Source organism: Nothoprocta perdicaria, unplaced genomic scaffold (genome assembly GCF_003342845.1).
Source record: "Nothoprocta perdicaria isolate Ctin4 unplaced genomic scaffold, notPer1 scaffold_85, whole genome shotgun sequence".
Taxonomy (NCBI): domain Eukaryota; kingdom Metazoa; phylum Chordata; class Aves; order Tinamiformes; family Tinamidae; genus Nothoprocta; species Nothoprocta perdicaria.
Window position 1 is genome coordinate 905,720 of NW_020456143.1, and position 16,520 is coordinate 922,239.

The following is a 16,520-nucleotide window of genomic DNA, read 5'->3' on the forward strand; positions in this document are numbered from 1 at the left end:
GTGTGCCTGCTTGAGCAGGAAGGTTGGACTAGATGATCTCTAGAGGTCCCTTCCAACCTTAAATATTCTGTGAATTCTGTGAATATGACAGCTACTGTATATATCATGAAATACATCTTGCAGTACTTGAATTCACATTATCTTCAAGAACGAAAATGTTTCCTGAATGATGTAGTCACTGCTAATAACCTTTGAACATCACTGCATAACAACATTTTAAGATTTGCAATGCATTTACAATATTACTCCTTTTAGTTTATCTGTCCACTTATCTATCTATCTATCTATAAAATGCATATATATATGCATTAAGTTATTAAGTTATTACAGAGATTCTCTTCACCATATGTACGAAAGTTTACCTCTAAAAAGATACCTGTAGGGCAGCAGGTACAAATCCTCAGAGATGTATCATCATCTCCCACACCACATCCGTAATATTTGCACTCAGTTTTCATGAAAATAGAACTGCAGTGGGTTCTAATGGATAACTACAGGAACTAACATTAAAAGAAGTTGCACAACTGGGCCATAAAGGAGATGACCTTTAGCAATACATTTGACAKTTAAACTGAATGTGAGATTGCTGAATATTTAGCAACAGCCTTCTACCAATGCTTCTCTGGAGAAATCACTGGTAGTTTGCCTGTCATTAGAGGTTATTGCTAACAGAAACTGCTAATTAAAATCTGTAATTTTATATTTAATGGGCTTGTTGCAATGTKACTTCATGGAAAGATTGCTGTATCTCATGCCAGGAAGCTTAGTAAGAACTAAGAAGTCATATAAATCAAATATGTTTCTTTACATATTGCTATATGGCACACCATGCTTTAAAAAAGTAAACTATTTTCTTACAGAATAAAGAAGCAAGTCAGCATAGAACAAAATATCAAATTTTACATTTACATTCACTTATTAATTATCTTTGATTTTGCATACAAATTAACATGTGCATTGTCACTGGTTATATGTTAGACAGTGCCTAGTAGCAAAGAGAGGTCAGTACAATGGAGGACTACCATTCGACCCTAACACAACAAAAATACTATTTCTCCAAAATACTATGCATGTATAGCATTAAAAATCCTTGTTTACAATTCTGCATAATGCACCTAAATCCTTATACCACCAATGACTTTTTAAATTATGATATACTCAGATTTGCAAGGTCCTGCAACCTAAATTGGACACTGAAGATAGAGATAGCAGATTCCAATTTACTACCATCTAGTGATACTTAGTTTTGAAGTAAATGAGCTTATATTTTATGGGACTTGCTAAACGTTTATTTCTTCTGTATGATATCAGGTTGCCACTTGCCCTCCTATACCACAGACTTGTGTGGTTAAAAAGAAGATAGAAAAATACACCTTGCAATACTGTATTCAAGTTGGGTATGCCTTTCACTGTCACTTAATTTCTTTTTGCTGCCATTTACCACATTTTTTTTTATACACAAAGGAATACCAGCTAGTTACTTAAAAATTAATCAATCACAATTTGGTACAAATTTCAGAGGATGGACCTAAGAGAAAGTGCAAAATAAAAAATACTGCCACAAAAGATAAATCAGTTACCTGTAATCCGTGCCATTGACAGCAGTCCACGTATATGTTCTATTTCCCTTATCAATGTATCTCTACAAAGCAACATTGATGAACAAAGAAATTAACCCTTAAGGTTCCACAATCACTTCATTTTCTTGAGAAACAGAATGTAAAATCCTGTACAAACCTGTCAGGATTTCTTTAATTAATTTGGATTTACTTATTTCTACTATTTCATTGAAAGCATGAGTTGAGCTGCAACTGAAATTGTTTTGGTAATWGTTTTTCTTAAACAATTACCTAAATCATATAATGCAAAACAATCTTGCAACAAAATGCAAAACAACTTGCATCAAAATACTGAACATTAAATAAAAATACAAATTTAAATAAATCAGGCATAAATATGACTTAATATATTCCATTTTACACTTCTTAGCTCAGTTTATACAACTTTTTTCCTCTTTGCTTTAAATGAGCTAAAAGATGTGATTGTCTTTATGGATTGTTTTAAACTCATTGGGAGGTTCTTCTATTTGGATAAAATTTATCATGGAAAAAAATGAAAAGACAGACACAGTCCCACAGCTCCCCACTTATTTAATCATTATTAATGCACCTGGCTGAAATAGTTTCATTTAATTTTCTAAATAGAAAAATTACTAGTTTATGCTAGCTGAAGACTTTGAATACTTTGCTGATATAAATATACTGATATATATACTGATATATATATATATATGCTGATATAAATTCAGTGCAGCAGTTGCACTTCAATACTACAAATAAGAGTGAAATGTATACACAGATATATGTCGATGGTCTTTCTTTTTCTGGGCTAAAATRAAAACATAGGAATGACCATAATTATGAAGATTTTTTTGTAGGATCTTTATGTTTTGCTACTCTCTCAGTCTCCGGCTTCTGCTCTTTCCAGCACAGCAAAATGGGTGTAAATAATTTGAAAGTCATTTTGGAAAAGAATAAAAAGTAAAGAATGCTTATATTAGTGGTTAATGTTCTGATACATGTAGTATTTAAGGTAAAAGGAGAGCTGAATAGATTGCCTCCTAAGTCTATTTATATTTAATAACACAACTGTGACCTTATGATCACATTTTCTCAAAGACAGCTCAGCATATCACAGACCCTGCTGCRTCTGCTCCCTTTTACCTGCGCCTGTGTTGTTACCGGGCTGTCTCACCATCAGATGGCCACTGCTGCAGAGCTCTGCATACATTACTGCTGTTTTGGGGACCTGTCTCCACTGCTCGCCCCAGCTGCYTGGTTGCAGCAACGCTGCTCTGGCATCTCCTCTGAGAGCTGAGAAGYCTCCCAGGCTTTGGGAGATCCCAGCACATCCCAGCCACATCTGCTATGAGCTCCATCTCATTAATTTCAAGCCCCAAGACTGCAACTGTCACCTCAGAACAACTAACCATATCAGTCCTTTTCATAAGCAAATACATGAAGTAATCACGCCTTTAGGATAGCAGTTACTAAATCTCAGGCCCAGGAGCACTATAGTGTCTCTGTAGACAGGACACGATGGGGTTGGAAGCCATCACCACCACCAGCAGCCCATGGCTACTACCTCCTTCCCTCATGGGGCTCAGAGCAGAGGAAGAAATCCAGGGTCACAGTATGAGGCAAGATGAGGGTTAAGTTCCCTTCCACCTGACCACCAGGGCAGCTAATGCTACACAGGAAGAATTAGTTGCATGTGCTCTAATTACTCTGCTTGGTACTGCTACGGGGTCCACATATACGTAAAGGTTGTATACTGTTTGTTATATGTTTATATTTTAGGTACTCTTCATGTTTCTTCTGACAAAATGATAAACTAGTCCTCTTCAAGCTAGTCCACTTTCAAAACATAACAACCTCAGAATTGTAGAACTGTTGTGGAACTGTACCAGTGGAGTATACTCTGGCCATAATTTCTCCTTATCATATTTGTTCTTGGGAACCTTGGTAAGAGCATACATGCATGGGTCCATAAAAAATACAAGCACTTCATACTGCTAAGAAGCAACTCCTCCTTGCTAGAGCAAACCAGAAGCAATCTTAATTTAAATCAAGATTTTGGAAAAACAAATCAAAAGAACCAAACAAGTTATTTAGAAAACACAAGTACATAATGTAACTTTAAGATTAATTAGCTTATCCCAAATGGTCTTCACTCAAGCATTACAAATGTTGCAACTATTTTTTTCCCCATTAATTCGTCCCCATCCAAGCAAAACAGAAACTAACAGTCCTATCCTCATCTACCTCCCTAAGCACATTTAGTATTTTCTTTTAGGATTCATAGGAAAAAGTCAGATGGGTTTGCTTGGGGAACAGAACGCAAGACCTCATCAACAGCTGCCCAATTAACGATGAACCAAAGAAAGTGAGAATAAAACATTGTATTTCTGAATAAACACRTAATTATGTTTACTGTAATCAAGTACAAAGAAGAAATCGGGGAGGAGGGGAGGAAAATATAAAATGACATTACAAAATGAATATTTTTTCACAGTTTCCCATTATTACTACTTTTTTCCTACAAACATAATAGCCTGTATTTCTTACCTCATCTTGGGACTTGACCAATGTTTCAAACGTTTTTTCTCCACTTTCTCCATCTATCATTTTTTTCCGAATCTATAGGCAAGAACAACAGGAACAAASCCAAGCAAAAAGATTAGAATTACGTGTTCTATTTATTATAATTTTCAATGATTCTAGGTATAGAAATTCAAAAACAGTAAAGCATTTGAAAGTCATAGCTTTTTACAAAAAAACTTATTTTCTGAATGTTCTAATTAGAAAAATAGAACTGGTTTAATACAAATACTTACTGAATTATTTAGACTTATAAATATCCATTCACTTTGCATAAGAAGATCATCATATAAATATATCCTTGGTATTTGGTATTAGAGTGAATAATTGATAATTTGGTATTAGAGCGAATAATTTGTATAATAATAATAATTTGGTATTAGAGTGAATAATTTGTTGGGTGAGGAATGAGTTTTGTCTAGCATTTCCAATGCTTTCCTGCACTTCTGTGTCATTTTGCCTTATTGTGTTTTAACTGGGAAAGATACATCAGATATCACACTGCTGTCAATCATAACCTGGCTCTTAGTTTTAACTTTATTGTTTGATTGTTTTTTTCCCATCACAGTAATAACACAGCACATTGCATTATCAAAAACTAGGAACAAGAAATAGGAACAATATTTTTAGGTATTTCAGGTAATATATCCCATTTAAAAGTAGACTGCTTTTAAAATATTATAAAACAAAAAGGAATCCTCATCTTGCAATAAAAATTGGTATTTATTATTTAAATAACAGCTACAGTATCTTTCAAAATGAGAGAATTTAAATCCTTGTCTTTGTCTAAGAAGAATATAGGAGTTCAARTTAATTTCTAGAAAACTGTCATTATAACTTTATCTCTCTAAATTCATAATCTTCAACACTTTCAAATTAAAATTTATAAGGCAGATCCCATTGATAATCTAGAATACTTGTCACTTTTCAGAGATTGTGCAGGGAAACAATCCATCAGTAAGAGATATAGAGTAACCAGCTCTTCTCACCTCAACTTTAATATCATTCTCCAGCTCCGCATCTAGAAAATCCAGTGTCACAGGCTCCTGGGATTTAGGGTTCTGAAGCAAAAGATAAGAAACAATCAAGTAACAAAGATGGTGCATGGTAACATTAYGGACAGGGTGCTGGAAGTCACTCTAATCCCCTCATTTCAATGTAAGCTATTTAAGTAGACTTACTTACCCTTCCACCTTCAATCCCTGACAGCATAAGGAATTACTAGTGGCCCCTTCTCATTTATTTCATGTTGTTGAATGGAGAGGGTAAMGGGAAGCAAGAATGAGATTAATGCCCAGGGCTCATATCTGACCACCGTCCATAGCACCACCATGGTGGTGCTAGGCCAAGAAGTGGCTGGTTTGTTACAACTTGTAGGGTGGGAGAAGAAGGGTGCGGATGCACTAGACACCTGCCCCTTGTCCTGCCCCTTGGGCAACTTGTCCTGCCCCTTGGGCAAGAGAGGGAAAGGTTGACCAGGAAAATCAGACAACTGCGCTATAGCCTATTCTTTTGCAGACTGCACTCAGTCCACTCAGGCTTACAGGATGCCTGGCTGGACTAAGGCTCAACAAGAGTTGACAGTCAGCTCTGCAGGACTGTCTCAAGCACCTGTGAGGTATGAATGTGTTGCTCACTCAGTCGAGCACCACTGAGAAGTGATCTCAGACGCTAGACTAGCAGAGAAGCAAAGCCCAGGTTTATTGCTCTATTCTGGTTGAAAATAATTTGCATTGTATAGTAGGACAGGATCTCAAGGCCTAGCTTTTTCAGAAACTGACCTGGTTTTGGCATGAGTACCAACACAAACACTGTTACTGGCTGACACTATCCTTTCAAGACTAACGAAATTTGTGATAATGGCTTCTTTATGGGCTTTCAGGGACACAGCTATGGTAACATATTTAATGAGTAATTTAAGTTTCCTCTTTTAAACATRTGACTTTTATTTTTTCTAATAGGGTGGAGTCATTAGGGTTTACAATATACTGGCAATCATTGCATGATAAACATACAGATGACCATTCTATCGAACAGTGCAAGCAGGACTCTCCTTGAATTTTACCTTTATTTTCTGTTTTTGTTTTCTGTTTCTACTGAAAGAAAATCATGTCCTAAATAGCTGGGGAAAGATGCGTTAAGGTAACAGTCTGGAGTATTAAAAGCTTAAATATACTGCATATAAAAGGTAAGTGCTGGACTTTAATATAAGATAGTATAAAAAAGATACAAGATTGTTCCTTTATATTTTGAGGAACAAAAGTACATGCTACTGGATATATGGATTTTTTTTTTTTTTCATTTTCTTAGCAGGTAACAGTTATTGTCTGCCATAAGACAGAAAAGTATTCTCAGAAAGACAATATGCACCAGAAATACTTAAGACAAAAATTCTGTTTTTTTCCCTACGCCTCTACTGACAACTGCAAAGCTTGTGAACATGAATGTGTATGTTCTCATTTATATAGGATAAACAAAACCAGTAACTTCAATATTATATATATATATATWGACTCTAAGACCCATACTTTAAAAATACAATGTAATTTATTTTCTTATTCAGTGCTTTTTTTCTCCCCCAACAAAACCACCCTCTTAAAATAAATAGCAAAAAGGCTAAAATGTAAAAACAAATGAAGAAAATACATTTTCTTACATGCAATGGATAATGAATAGCATGGTCAAACCCAAACAGCATGCATGAAGGCATTGTCATGGAAGAAGTGGCATTTATGAAGATCACATTCCATTCCAAAACACAAAGAAACAGAGAAGAAAAGAAATGGTAATAAAAAGGAAAAAAAAAAGCCATCACATTAAATCAAGGTCAATTATTCTTTTCAAATGATAACCTGGGTTAGCCATAGTTAAGGAGTCCCAAAGAGAAAACAGTCAACTTTAACTGTCAAAATTCAAGTACTCATTAACCAATTCTTCTAGAGTTACTCTAGAGCTACTTCCCATCCCCACACTTTATAAGGTACTTATTAATTTTTTTTAATAGATGAGAAGACTAAACATAAACAGATGATGTGATGTGCCCAAGCCATAACATAATCTGTTAGAGTTTAGAATAGAAAATGTAGTTTCTAGAMGTTTACTTCAAAGGGAATACTATTTTTCCCCCACAGTTTTTTTCTCCTGCGAACAAGGATTTGCCAATATTTGGGCTCCATATTTTTCTCTTCCTAGGTTGCCATTTTGAGGGATTTATTCCAAGCCACGAAGAAACAAACTTGCTGCTCAGTTTGCTCTTCTCCTTATTCTGTCATGCACACAACATGACTAAATCAAGCACACCACTACTACATTGACCAGCACAACTCAATAAAAAACGGGGGTAAATCACTAGCAAATGAAGCATGCAAATAAAGGCAGCGCGATCCATTTCTAGCATGACAAGGAAAGGCAAAGATCTATTACTTCAATGACAAATCAGGAAGGAAACAAAGAAAGAAAGAACTGGTGCAGCAACATAAAAATAAGTTCATTGAAACGCCATGGTTGGGTGCTTTTGAGAGGTCAGTATTCTCACAAATGTTAGAGAAGGCATCTGAGGTGCAGTAGCTTAGCTCTTATCCATACCTGCCATGGTAATGACGATATGGGCCATTAGACTTTCTTAATACATGTTTTTAATGCCACAGCAAACGGCAAAAATCTGGGTGCTGGAAGGAGGCTGGAGAAATGTGTATATTTTCCTATATTGCTGCCCATATTGTTCTGGCTTCTCCTGGTGTGTGAAATATGAATTTAGTGCAAAGAGGGTCTGCTAGGTGCAGTGTGGACACAGTCGTTTGGCTCAGCAAAGCCCTTGATGTGCATGAGAGTAGGACTTCACACCACGTTTCAATGCAAGCCCTTGGCTTCTGCACTTGRACACCCTGCAGTCTATTCCCATATGTGCGAGACATTAACATGTGGTACTGTATTTAATTTTGTTGTTTTGTTATTTACATAGCTAATCTATTCCTTTAATGATTTTTTTCCTGTTTTCATTAAGTGTTTTCTGCCCAGGGACTGCATTACATAAATGTTATTAATTGACTTTTCCTGGCTGGGGTTGACAGCATTTAATCCTCAATGGAGTTGGGCTTGCTAATCAGAGAAACCTGTTGCAAACAACAGATGAAATGCATGCTCCAACTTCCACAGAAAAAAGTGAACAGCAGATTCAAATTCTGTAGCCTTATACAGCATACATTGCACAGTAACACTTGGTAACAAATGACCTCCTGGACTTGGAGTTTATACAAGCAAAGCTGGCACAAGCAGTCTCTCTCTTTTTTTTTTCTAGTCTTTAAAGTCTTTTCAAAATCTGAAAAGTAATTTTTACAGCATAGCATTAATTAGCACCTATTAGTAAAGCACCATAATTTAACAAAACGCCTTTTRCTACCGCCAGTAATATGTTTTCTATTATTTCAACAAGGAAGGATGCAAGCTTCATGCTTTGGAAGCTGTTTGGCAGAGTAAACAGTTCCCTAGTTAGATTTTTCCTAGTAAAGCAGGGCAGCAGCTTTCTAAACGTATTTCCAGTCTATGCACTCTAATGCACTAGTCACCTCCATCCGAAAAGTTACCTGTACATTGGGTCTCCTTTTTCTCAAATTAACTTTTGGTATGCCCACACCAATATGCTAAAGTAACAAAAAAAGCAGTAATTTATATTTTTACACTATTAGTAAACAGACCACTTCTTAGAGAACTAAAGTCTTCTCTCAGCACCTAGGAAGTCCAGCATGCACTTTCCTGGAAGTCCATTTTAACCAAGAGTTTGAGCTCTTTGCCAGAATTACAGGTTATGTTGAGGCAACAGAAAATAGGCATATGCAAAACAAGCTGCATCAAATTAAAAGAGCCCTTCATCTCACGGGTTTTGCCAGAATTAGAATAAAATAAAAAGATGAGTGTCACTTTTGGTTGACTGTTAATTTGCTCTTAAAACTAACTCTACCCTTAGTTTTCTTCTAAAAACATAAGCTGTAAGACAAAATACTGAACCCTCCTGAAGGCATCTGGATTTTTAAAGTTAACAATAAAAGGATGTGGATTAGAACTATAATGGAAAAGGAGAAAAGGATTTCAAACTTTAGAATAGATCCAGAAATTCAACTATTAGTTATTTTAAAATCCAGTCCAGAACTAATCTTGTAAACACATCCTCAGTGCAAACTAGCTCCACTTATTTCATTGACTACATTTATCTGGTGGAATATTCATCYGCTGCTTTCTCAGGACAATGGAGAAACATATGTTTACACACAAACACACACACACACACAAAAAAAATGACAGAAAAATGCAGAATTAAATATTTCTTTTAGAAGGAAATCTATTACTACAATCACTTTGAAAAAAAAATGCTTAAGTAGTTTAAGACTAAATTCAACTGAAATTTTCAAAAAGTCTTCTATTGTGCTTTCAAGTAGTTTTCATGTACAAATAAAAACATGTTAGGAAAATTCTTAATACTTTTAATCCACTTTTGAACTTGTCTTTTGTTAAATTTCATTGGTTGTGTAACCAATTTAACAAGTTTAGAGCTTCAAGGGACTTTTTTTGTGAGATGATACTGCAATAAAATTTCTCAAAAGTGTTGTGTTGTACCAGTTTTCATTTCAGGTGACAGACTTTAAGGAGGAAAGCAGAAGGCATTTAGAAGAAGGAACTATTGGCAGTTTGATACACCCTCACCTCTTCAAAGGTAAAGACGTAGTTATGTTTTAGTCTACATCTATTGAAAAATTGCTGGCAAAGAGGGTTAAGATGTTGTTAGTTAATGTGTTAACAGCTACAAGGAGATTCAACTACAATTAATATGACATGTTAAAGAAGGTCCATGAGGTCTAAATACATCTGTCTTTGTAGTGTACCTTAGTTTTAAAACGTAGTTCTTGTATCAGTCTGAATAGCATGCACCACCCCATACAAACTGGGAGTGAAAAAGTCTAGTCTGTGTAACTGTTAATAACAACAATAACAATAATAATAATGCATATGCTTAATATCACATTTAGACATTATTTTAAAACATAAAACATAAAATATCACTTATAAAATATCCATTACTACGCATATTCCAAATTGTACACAAGAGAAGCATCTGAAAGAATCTCTGGACTTCTGAGTCCCTTTCAATAAATAAGTAATTCAGCTCCTCACATGACCGTCTRAAATAAGGCATGCCTAAAATAAGGCACATTGCTGCGATTTCCATTGCTTCTAATTAAGAAAGGGCTCTTATCCTTGTTGTTTAGGAAAAGGTAGACAAAACACTCGCCATCCTCTGAGTTTCTAATAAACTCTAACAAAGATATGGTTCAGTCACTAATAAAGCAATTATTTGCTTGAGGATAATTCAGGAAACTAAATCACCATACCAAAACTTCACTTTTCTTGGCATATTATCAAGACTTTATGCATACTGGCAAAACCCAAAGCACCTGTAAATTATAAAAGCTTTACAAAACCTTTATAAATACATATAAAATATATGTATATAGTTATGGAACCTATATTAAGTCCTTATTTTCCTTTATTCTTCTTTTTAAAATGATACTTTCAAAATCAGACAAAGCAGAAATATTATCAGTTAAGAGTGAATAAGTCTTTCTCTTCTTCAAAAGGACCTTCCTTCAACCCCCTTCTCGTGCTTTGTTACACACTTGGTCAACAATTTCAAATGTGCTCATAACTTCAGCAGAAAATTAATTCATAGGACATATTCATAAATCTGCCTGCCTCTAGCGTGAGAATTAAATCCATCACTGTAGCATGTAGATGACTTCATCATTGCTTTCTCTGCCTGTCTATGACAGTCAAGCATGATTAAGTACTGAAAAAATCCTTCTGGTATTCCTCTTGTAGCTATGGTAGGGCTTTCTGATAAAGAAACATGAGAGGACTGTTGCACAGCCAAGAGGTCAACGATTTGTGGCCAGAAACTTCATTTCTTATGGAACGTTGCATTCATATATCATGCACCCCCCTGAGAGACATTTGCTGATAGTATGGAATTAAAACAAAAGCACTTTGAAATATTCTGATGCATAGAAAATGGGTCGATATGAAGAAACCCTTAAAGTTCTGATTTGGAGAAAAATATGAATCTACTTATGTTGAAAAACCTCATCAAAGCCAAGGAGGCAACTTATATGAAGAGATATGTGCACTGAAACGGCCTATACAAGATTAGGACTTCAGTTAATAGAGGTGAAACTAAACTTAGATCTCAATTTTAAGCTTTCCCGAACTTCCAGAAAAACTGCATCCTAACTAGATCTAGATAGAGMTTTCACAGCTTTCTCAAGCAGAACTGTTTAAAATCAACCATTCTAGGACACTATGTTTTCAGTTAAAACCACCTAGCTCTGTAGCTCAAGTTTAAGCTCCGGTAAATGCAAAATAAGCAAAGTCAAGTCTTTGCCTCTGATTTCTTACATTTGGTCAATAAGAAAGCCACATTTCTGAAAAGAGAAAGCACTGTAAAATGAACATGTTCATTAATAAATTCCTCAGTTTGTTTACAGGACATTATCTAACATATGACAAGAAATACTTTAGAATGATATTGCAGCTATTCCTACCTATTTTCTTATGAATATACACATTAATCTACATATTTCACACATACATTATGTGTACATGTCACATATATGTATATGTGTAAAATATATGCTTTTCTTATTTAGTTTATAAACAAATTACAAGAGACAAACATGCAACATTCTTGCTACCCCCACAACAAAGAATTGACACTTTAGGCACAGTTTAGGTGCTTTAGTTTTTTCTGACAATATCCCCACACAGTAGAGGCTTAAAATTACATTTTTTCTTACCTTTGGTTGGAGATTTGGATGAAGTAGCACATACCCATTAGGATCAATTGCAAAATAGTATCCATTTGGGCAAAGCTGGAAGGAAGATGGATTATTTAGGATTATAGGCTATATATATATTTATATGCTATATATATAGCAATAAAGAAAGGTTATACAATTGTTTTCCAACAAGGGTAAGAATATGAAAATAAACTGTCCTAGACATTGTGAAATATGTTAGGTCCTAATTTAGAATATGTATTTGTGAAGGTTTACTTATTTATAATTATAGGAGGTCATGCGGTCCCACCCTAGGCTGAAAGCAGAGCTTAATGTCAAAAACAGAGTTTAAGCAGGGTTGTAGAAGGCCCACTTTCAATATCTCCAAGGATGGCGACTCCATGACCTCCCTGGACAATCTGCCCCAGCGTTTTAGTGATTTGTATTTTCCCAATGATTTCATTTTTATTTCCAGTTGGATTTTCCTTTGATACAACTACGTCGATTGCCTCTTCTCTTTTGCTGCAAACCTCCAAGAGGCCTCTATCTTCTCCAGAACYTCTTACTGAGTAGATGAGGAATGTAAAATTACATTCCTGCTTTTCTTTTCTTCTTCAGTCTGAATAAACCCACTTCAGCCTCTCTTACGTTGTCATTTACGTGACCTTCAGTAGCTCTGGACCCCAGTTATGTCCAGCATGCTAACATATTTCTTGAACTGAGGAGATCAAAACTGGACTCAGTATCTCTGATGCTGTCTCACAGGTGCACCGCACACCTTTAAACTTCTTTACTGTAAGCACATATTGCTGACCTAAGTTCAACATGTCTTCCACCAGGATACCCAGGTCCTCTACTGCTATTTCCCTGCCTATATGCAGCATGGAATGATGCTGTCCTAGGTGCCTGACTTTGCATTGATCTCTGGTGAAATTCATACTGCTCATTTGTTTCCTCAGCTCTTACATTCCAGAGCCACGGATATTTCCTTAGAAGTTCCCTAGCTGGATGTCTGAAAATATAAAGCAATCTCAATGTTTATTTAAAACATGGTAGACATGTTCATTTAAGAACCTTTCTATAAGAAAGTATCTTATACAAATGCTAAATAATATTAGCTACCATGATTTTGTACTGTACACTGTGATATTACTTGACAGTGCAGCAGTGCCACAGGCTACAGAGCAATAGATAGGGTGGTATTGAAGTGTGTGGCCCTCAGGGCTGCTGGAATATACCCTCGTGTAAAAGCTGACTTTTACAGAAACATCCAGATGGACAATTGCCACAACAGCACAAATATCRCCAGAGGGAAAACTACCTAAAAATCAACAACAGAAAAGAATATATGAAAAGAAGCCTGGAGCTGGCTGGCTTCCAGTGAGTACTGTACTGTACAGAAACAGGACGCAAAGAAATCATACACAACGAGGACCCACCAGAAAAAGCCACTCACCGTAAATCGCGGGGTCAGTTTTTTAATATCCTCCAGAGAGACGTCAACCCCCATTACTCCAAGAATCAGCTGATTCTGGACAAGATTCCAAAATGTTAGAACATGTTTGGCCTATTTAAAATGCAGAGTAGCTGCAAGAGTCAGGTAATCTTAATTTTGCCTTCWTCACTTGGGTGTCAGATACTAGTTTAAAAGCTGTACATTTACCTATCTTTCTTTTCTGAATAATTTTAATAATATCCAAAGAGATTCGACATATTATTCAATATATTCAGGATTTGGGACAGAATATGCAAATTTCTTATCAAAGTATCGTAACTGATACTCTCATTACAGTCTCTCTTGAATAAAAGAAAGAGATAATGCAGATGCTTGAATTTTAAGGTTTTTATTTTATCAAAACCTATAAGCCGAATTATTTTCAGATGGGAATATTCTGGAATGCTAGCAGCAAAGAGCATTGGACACTAATTATATGAGGCTCTATCAAAGGAGGAAATGGGCTGCAGTGCTAATAATCTTATGCTGCTTTTCATGGCAACAACAATTACAAGAACAAAACTGGTGAAATATAAGCAATGCATTAATTTTTTTAATGTTATATGAAAAACTGGAATATGTGTTGGAAAATGCACCATGTAGTGTGCACCATAAAATTCAGGTAGAAATATAGCAGACAGCAAATTCAGTGAATTACAGGAATTATCTTATAGATAAGGTCATGAAAACTTTTTTTTTAATATGAAAGCAAATAAAATAAATGGTACTGATCAAACTCATATTTACTTATTCTGAGGCTATGTAATCTCTGAAAAATGCAATCAAAGATTATCTTGGCTAAACTTTTGCATTCTTTGCTTCTTTAAGGGGTAACTGTAACATGAAAACACATTTATATCAGGTTTTGGTCAATCAGTCTAATAGACATAATASATGACCTGAATGAACATGAATATCATGTCAGCTGCATATTGTTACACACTATGAAATGTGTTCTACGTCTAATTTTAAAAGAGTAGGATCTTGATTTTGCAAAAACATGTTTTGATTTAATATCGGACAGTAATAGGAATGGTGAATTGTGTTCAATACAATTTAATACCGTTGTATTTATTAAATAATTACTTTGATACTGTATACAGAATGATATTTTCTATAATCATTATTACAATTCAGTTGAATTTGAAGTTCCAAATCATTGCCTTTTAGCATTGATTCAATCTCTTCAAAGATTGAGTTTAAAAAGAATACAGTATTTGGGCTTCCTCTCTAGGAAAAACCTGGGTAATATTATCATTTGTTTCCCATCTCCTGAGTGCTTAAGGCAGTCCTGCTGCCACCAGGACACACAGGCAGGTCAGGGGACACCGTGGCCTGGAAGTCACAATCTCCAGGCCAGGGTGAGCTGCATTTCCTCATTTCCARGCAGTTATCAGACAACTAGCGATAACCTGTTTGTTGCTGTTGCATAAAACAACACGTAGAATCTTTCTAAGGAATTACACACTTCTCAAGAACTACAGATTTAACTCTAATTCAAATAAGTGATTTTTTGTTTTTAAAGTGACAGCTTACTATTTTCCCATTTTGTTCTTTTGTTAGATTGAAGACAGGCAGAGTTCCAGTAATCACAAGGCCCAGCTCCTAAGAAGCAGTCACACACACAGGGGAAAAAATAATTTTAGTTTTACAACAAATATTRAACTGTAAGATATTAAAACTATCCATAAGTTACTAGCAAAACACTAGACTGCAATCTTGATTTTCAGTTTATAAAAAGGAAAAGCAGTAATACCAACTATGTGTATAAAGTTGAATWCTTTTTTGGGGTATAAATGCAAAAAAAAAAGTAATAAATTTCGTTTAAAAAATAGATGGTGAGCAGCAGTTGAGGATGTAATAAGTCCTCAATACTGTACTACAAGTCCTCTTCACTGTACTACAAAATTCAGTTAGAAGAAATAAAGAAAAAAGAAAAAAGCCAAAGCAAACTTGATAGTATATAGGAAAGTAACACATACAGGAAGAAGTCAAATAGAAAAAATATCAATCAAAATATCATCACTACTTTACAATGTCTTCTTATAAAGTCCAGAATCAGTTCTGCAAAATTATATAGACTCTTCTGCTAGGCAGTGAAGAAACTGCACTTACTTGGAAGCAYATAAAAAATTTGATTTACTTTTATTAACAGTGGCAGTATGTACTGATAATCTCATCCTGGAAAAAATATATGCTTAGATAGTCAGAAATGGTTTGATTTCCAGCCTAAATTGTCCATAGACAATTCTACCTTTTTAGTGTTAGGATTTTTAATTCCAAAAATGCATTTTTAATTGATGCTTATTCCTCCTATGTATTTTTGGTGAGGATTCACATCACTTCTCTGCCTTTGCTTCACCAGAATAATATCAACTAAAATATTTTATTAATCCCTTTAACAAAATAAATTCTCTGTATTCCCACCCCTATAGCACCCGTTCCAACCTTCATCCATCTTTCATGAGCTTAAGTTTGTATATCAAATGAAAGGTAAGGAGATTTGTTAGCAAAGTTACAGTGAACGAGGTGAGGCAAGAAGTGCATTTTTAGGGGAAAAAGAAAAGGAAGAAATAGAGATAATCTGAAGAAAGGAAATGGAAGACTATTTGAGAGAACAAGCATTACAGAGGAACATAATGACATGGAGTGGGGGGGTATAAGACTCAGGGAAAAGAGAAACTTCCCCAAAAATCTATAGCTAGAAAAGACAGCTTGAAAGCAATAGTAATGATAAATTAAGAATAGCTAGAAAAAAATACAAGCATCTGAAAATTCTGGGATTGTCTCACAGAAACTAGTCCCAGAGCAATACTGTTAATGAACTTGAAGACAAAGGGTGAGAAAAGAGTTGTGAATTGCCAAAAATATATCAAATTATCGGAGACTGTTTTGAAAGACAGCCTCAAATGAGTATTGCTCTTCAGGATTTCATAACCTGCACTTGAACCTTAAATCGGGTTTCGTGAAAAGTGAGTGTGTCCGGTAGGCTGAACTGGAATGTGGCCTCGTGAAACACGTTTTGCATCTGACCCAGTGGGA

At 35.2% G+C, this 16,520-nt stretch overlaps 1 protein-coding gene across 2 annotated transcripts in view; it reads right to left on the reverse strand.

Annotated features, from left to right (window-relative positions):
• CACNA2D1 (calcium voltage-gated channel auxiliary subunit alpha2delta 1) overlaps window positions 1–16,520 on the reverse strand; it is a 336,392-nt gene that overhangs the window by 32,178 nt on the left and 287,694 nt on the right. Inside the window, exons 16-21 of one of the 2 annotated variants that reach the window (XM_026052203.1) lie at window positions 15,015–15,083; window positions 13,440–13,514; window positions 12,002–12,076; window positions 5,150–5,221; window positions 4,128–4,199; window positions 1,581–1,642 (exon numbers count right to left, since the gene is read on the reverse strand). In XM_026052203.1, coding sequence (XP_025907988.1) covers window positions 1,581–1,642; window positions 4,128–4,199; window positions 5,150–5,221; window positions 12,002–12,076; window positions 13,440–13,514; window positions 15,015–15,083 — 425 coding nt within the window. Of the gene's footprint in view, window positions 1–1,580; window positions 1,643–4,127; window positions 4,200–5,149; window positions 5,222–10,036; window positions 10,125–12,001; window positions 12,077–13,439; window positions 13,515–15,014; window positions 15,084–16,520 lie in introns of those variants that run through there. The other variant, XM_026052205.1, reaches the window with a different exon arrangement.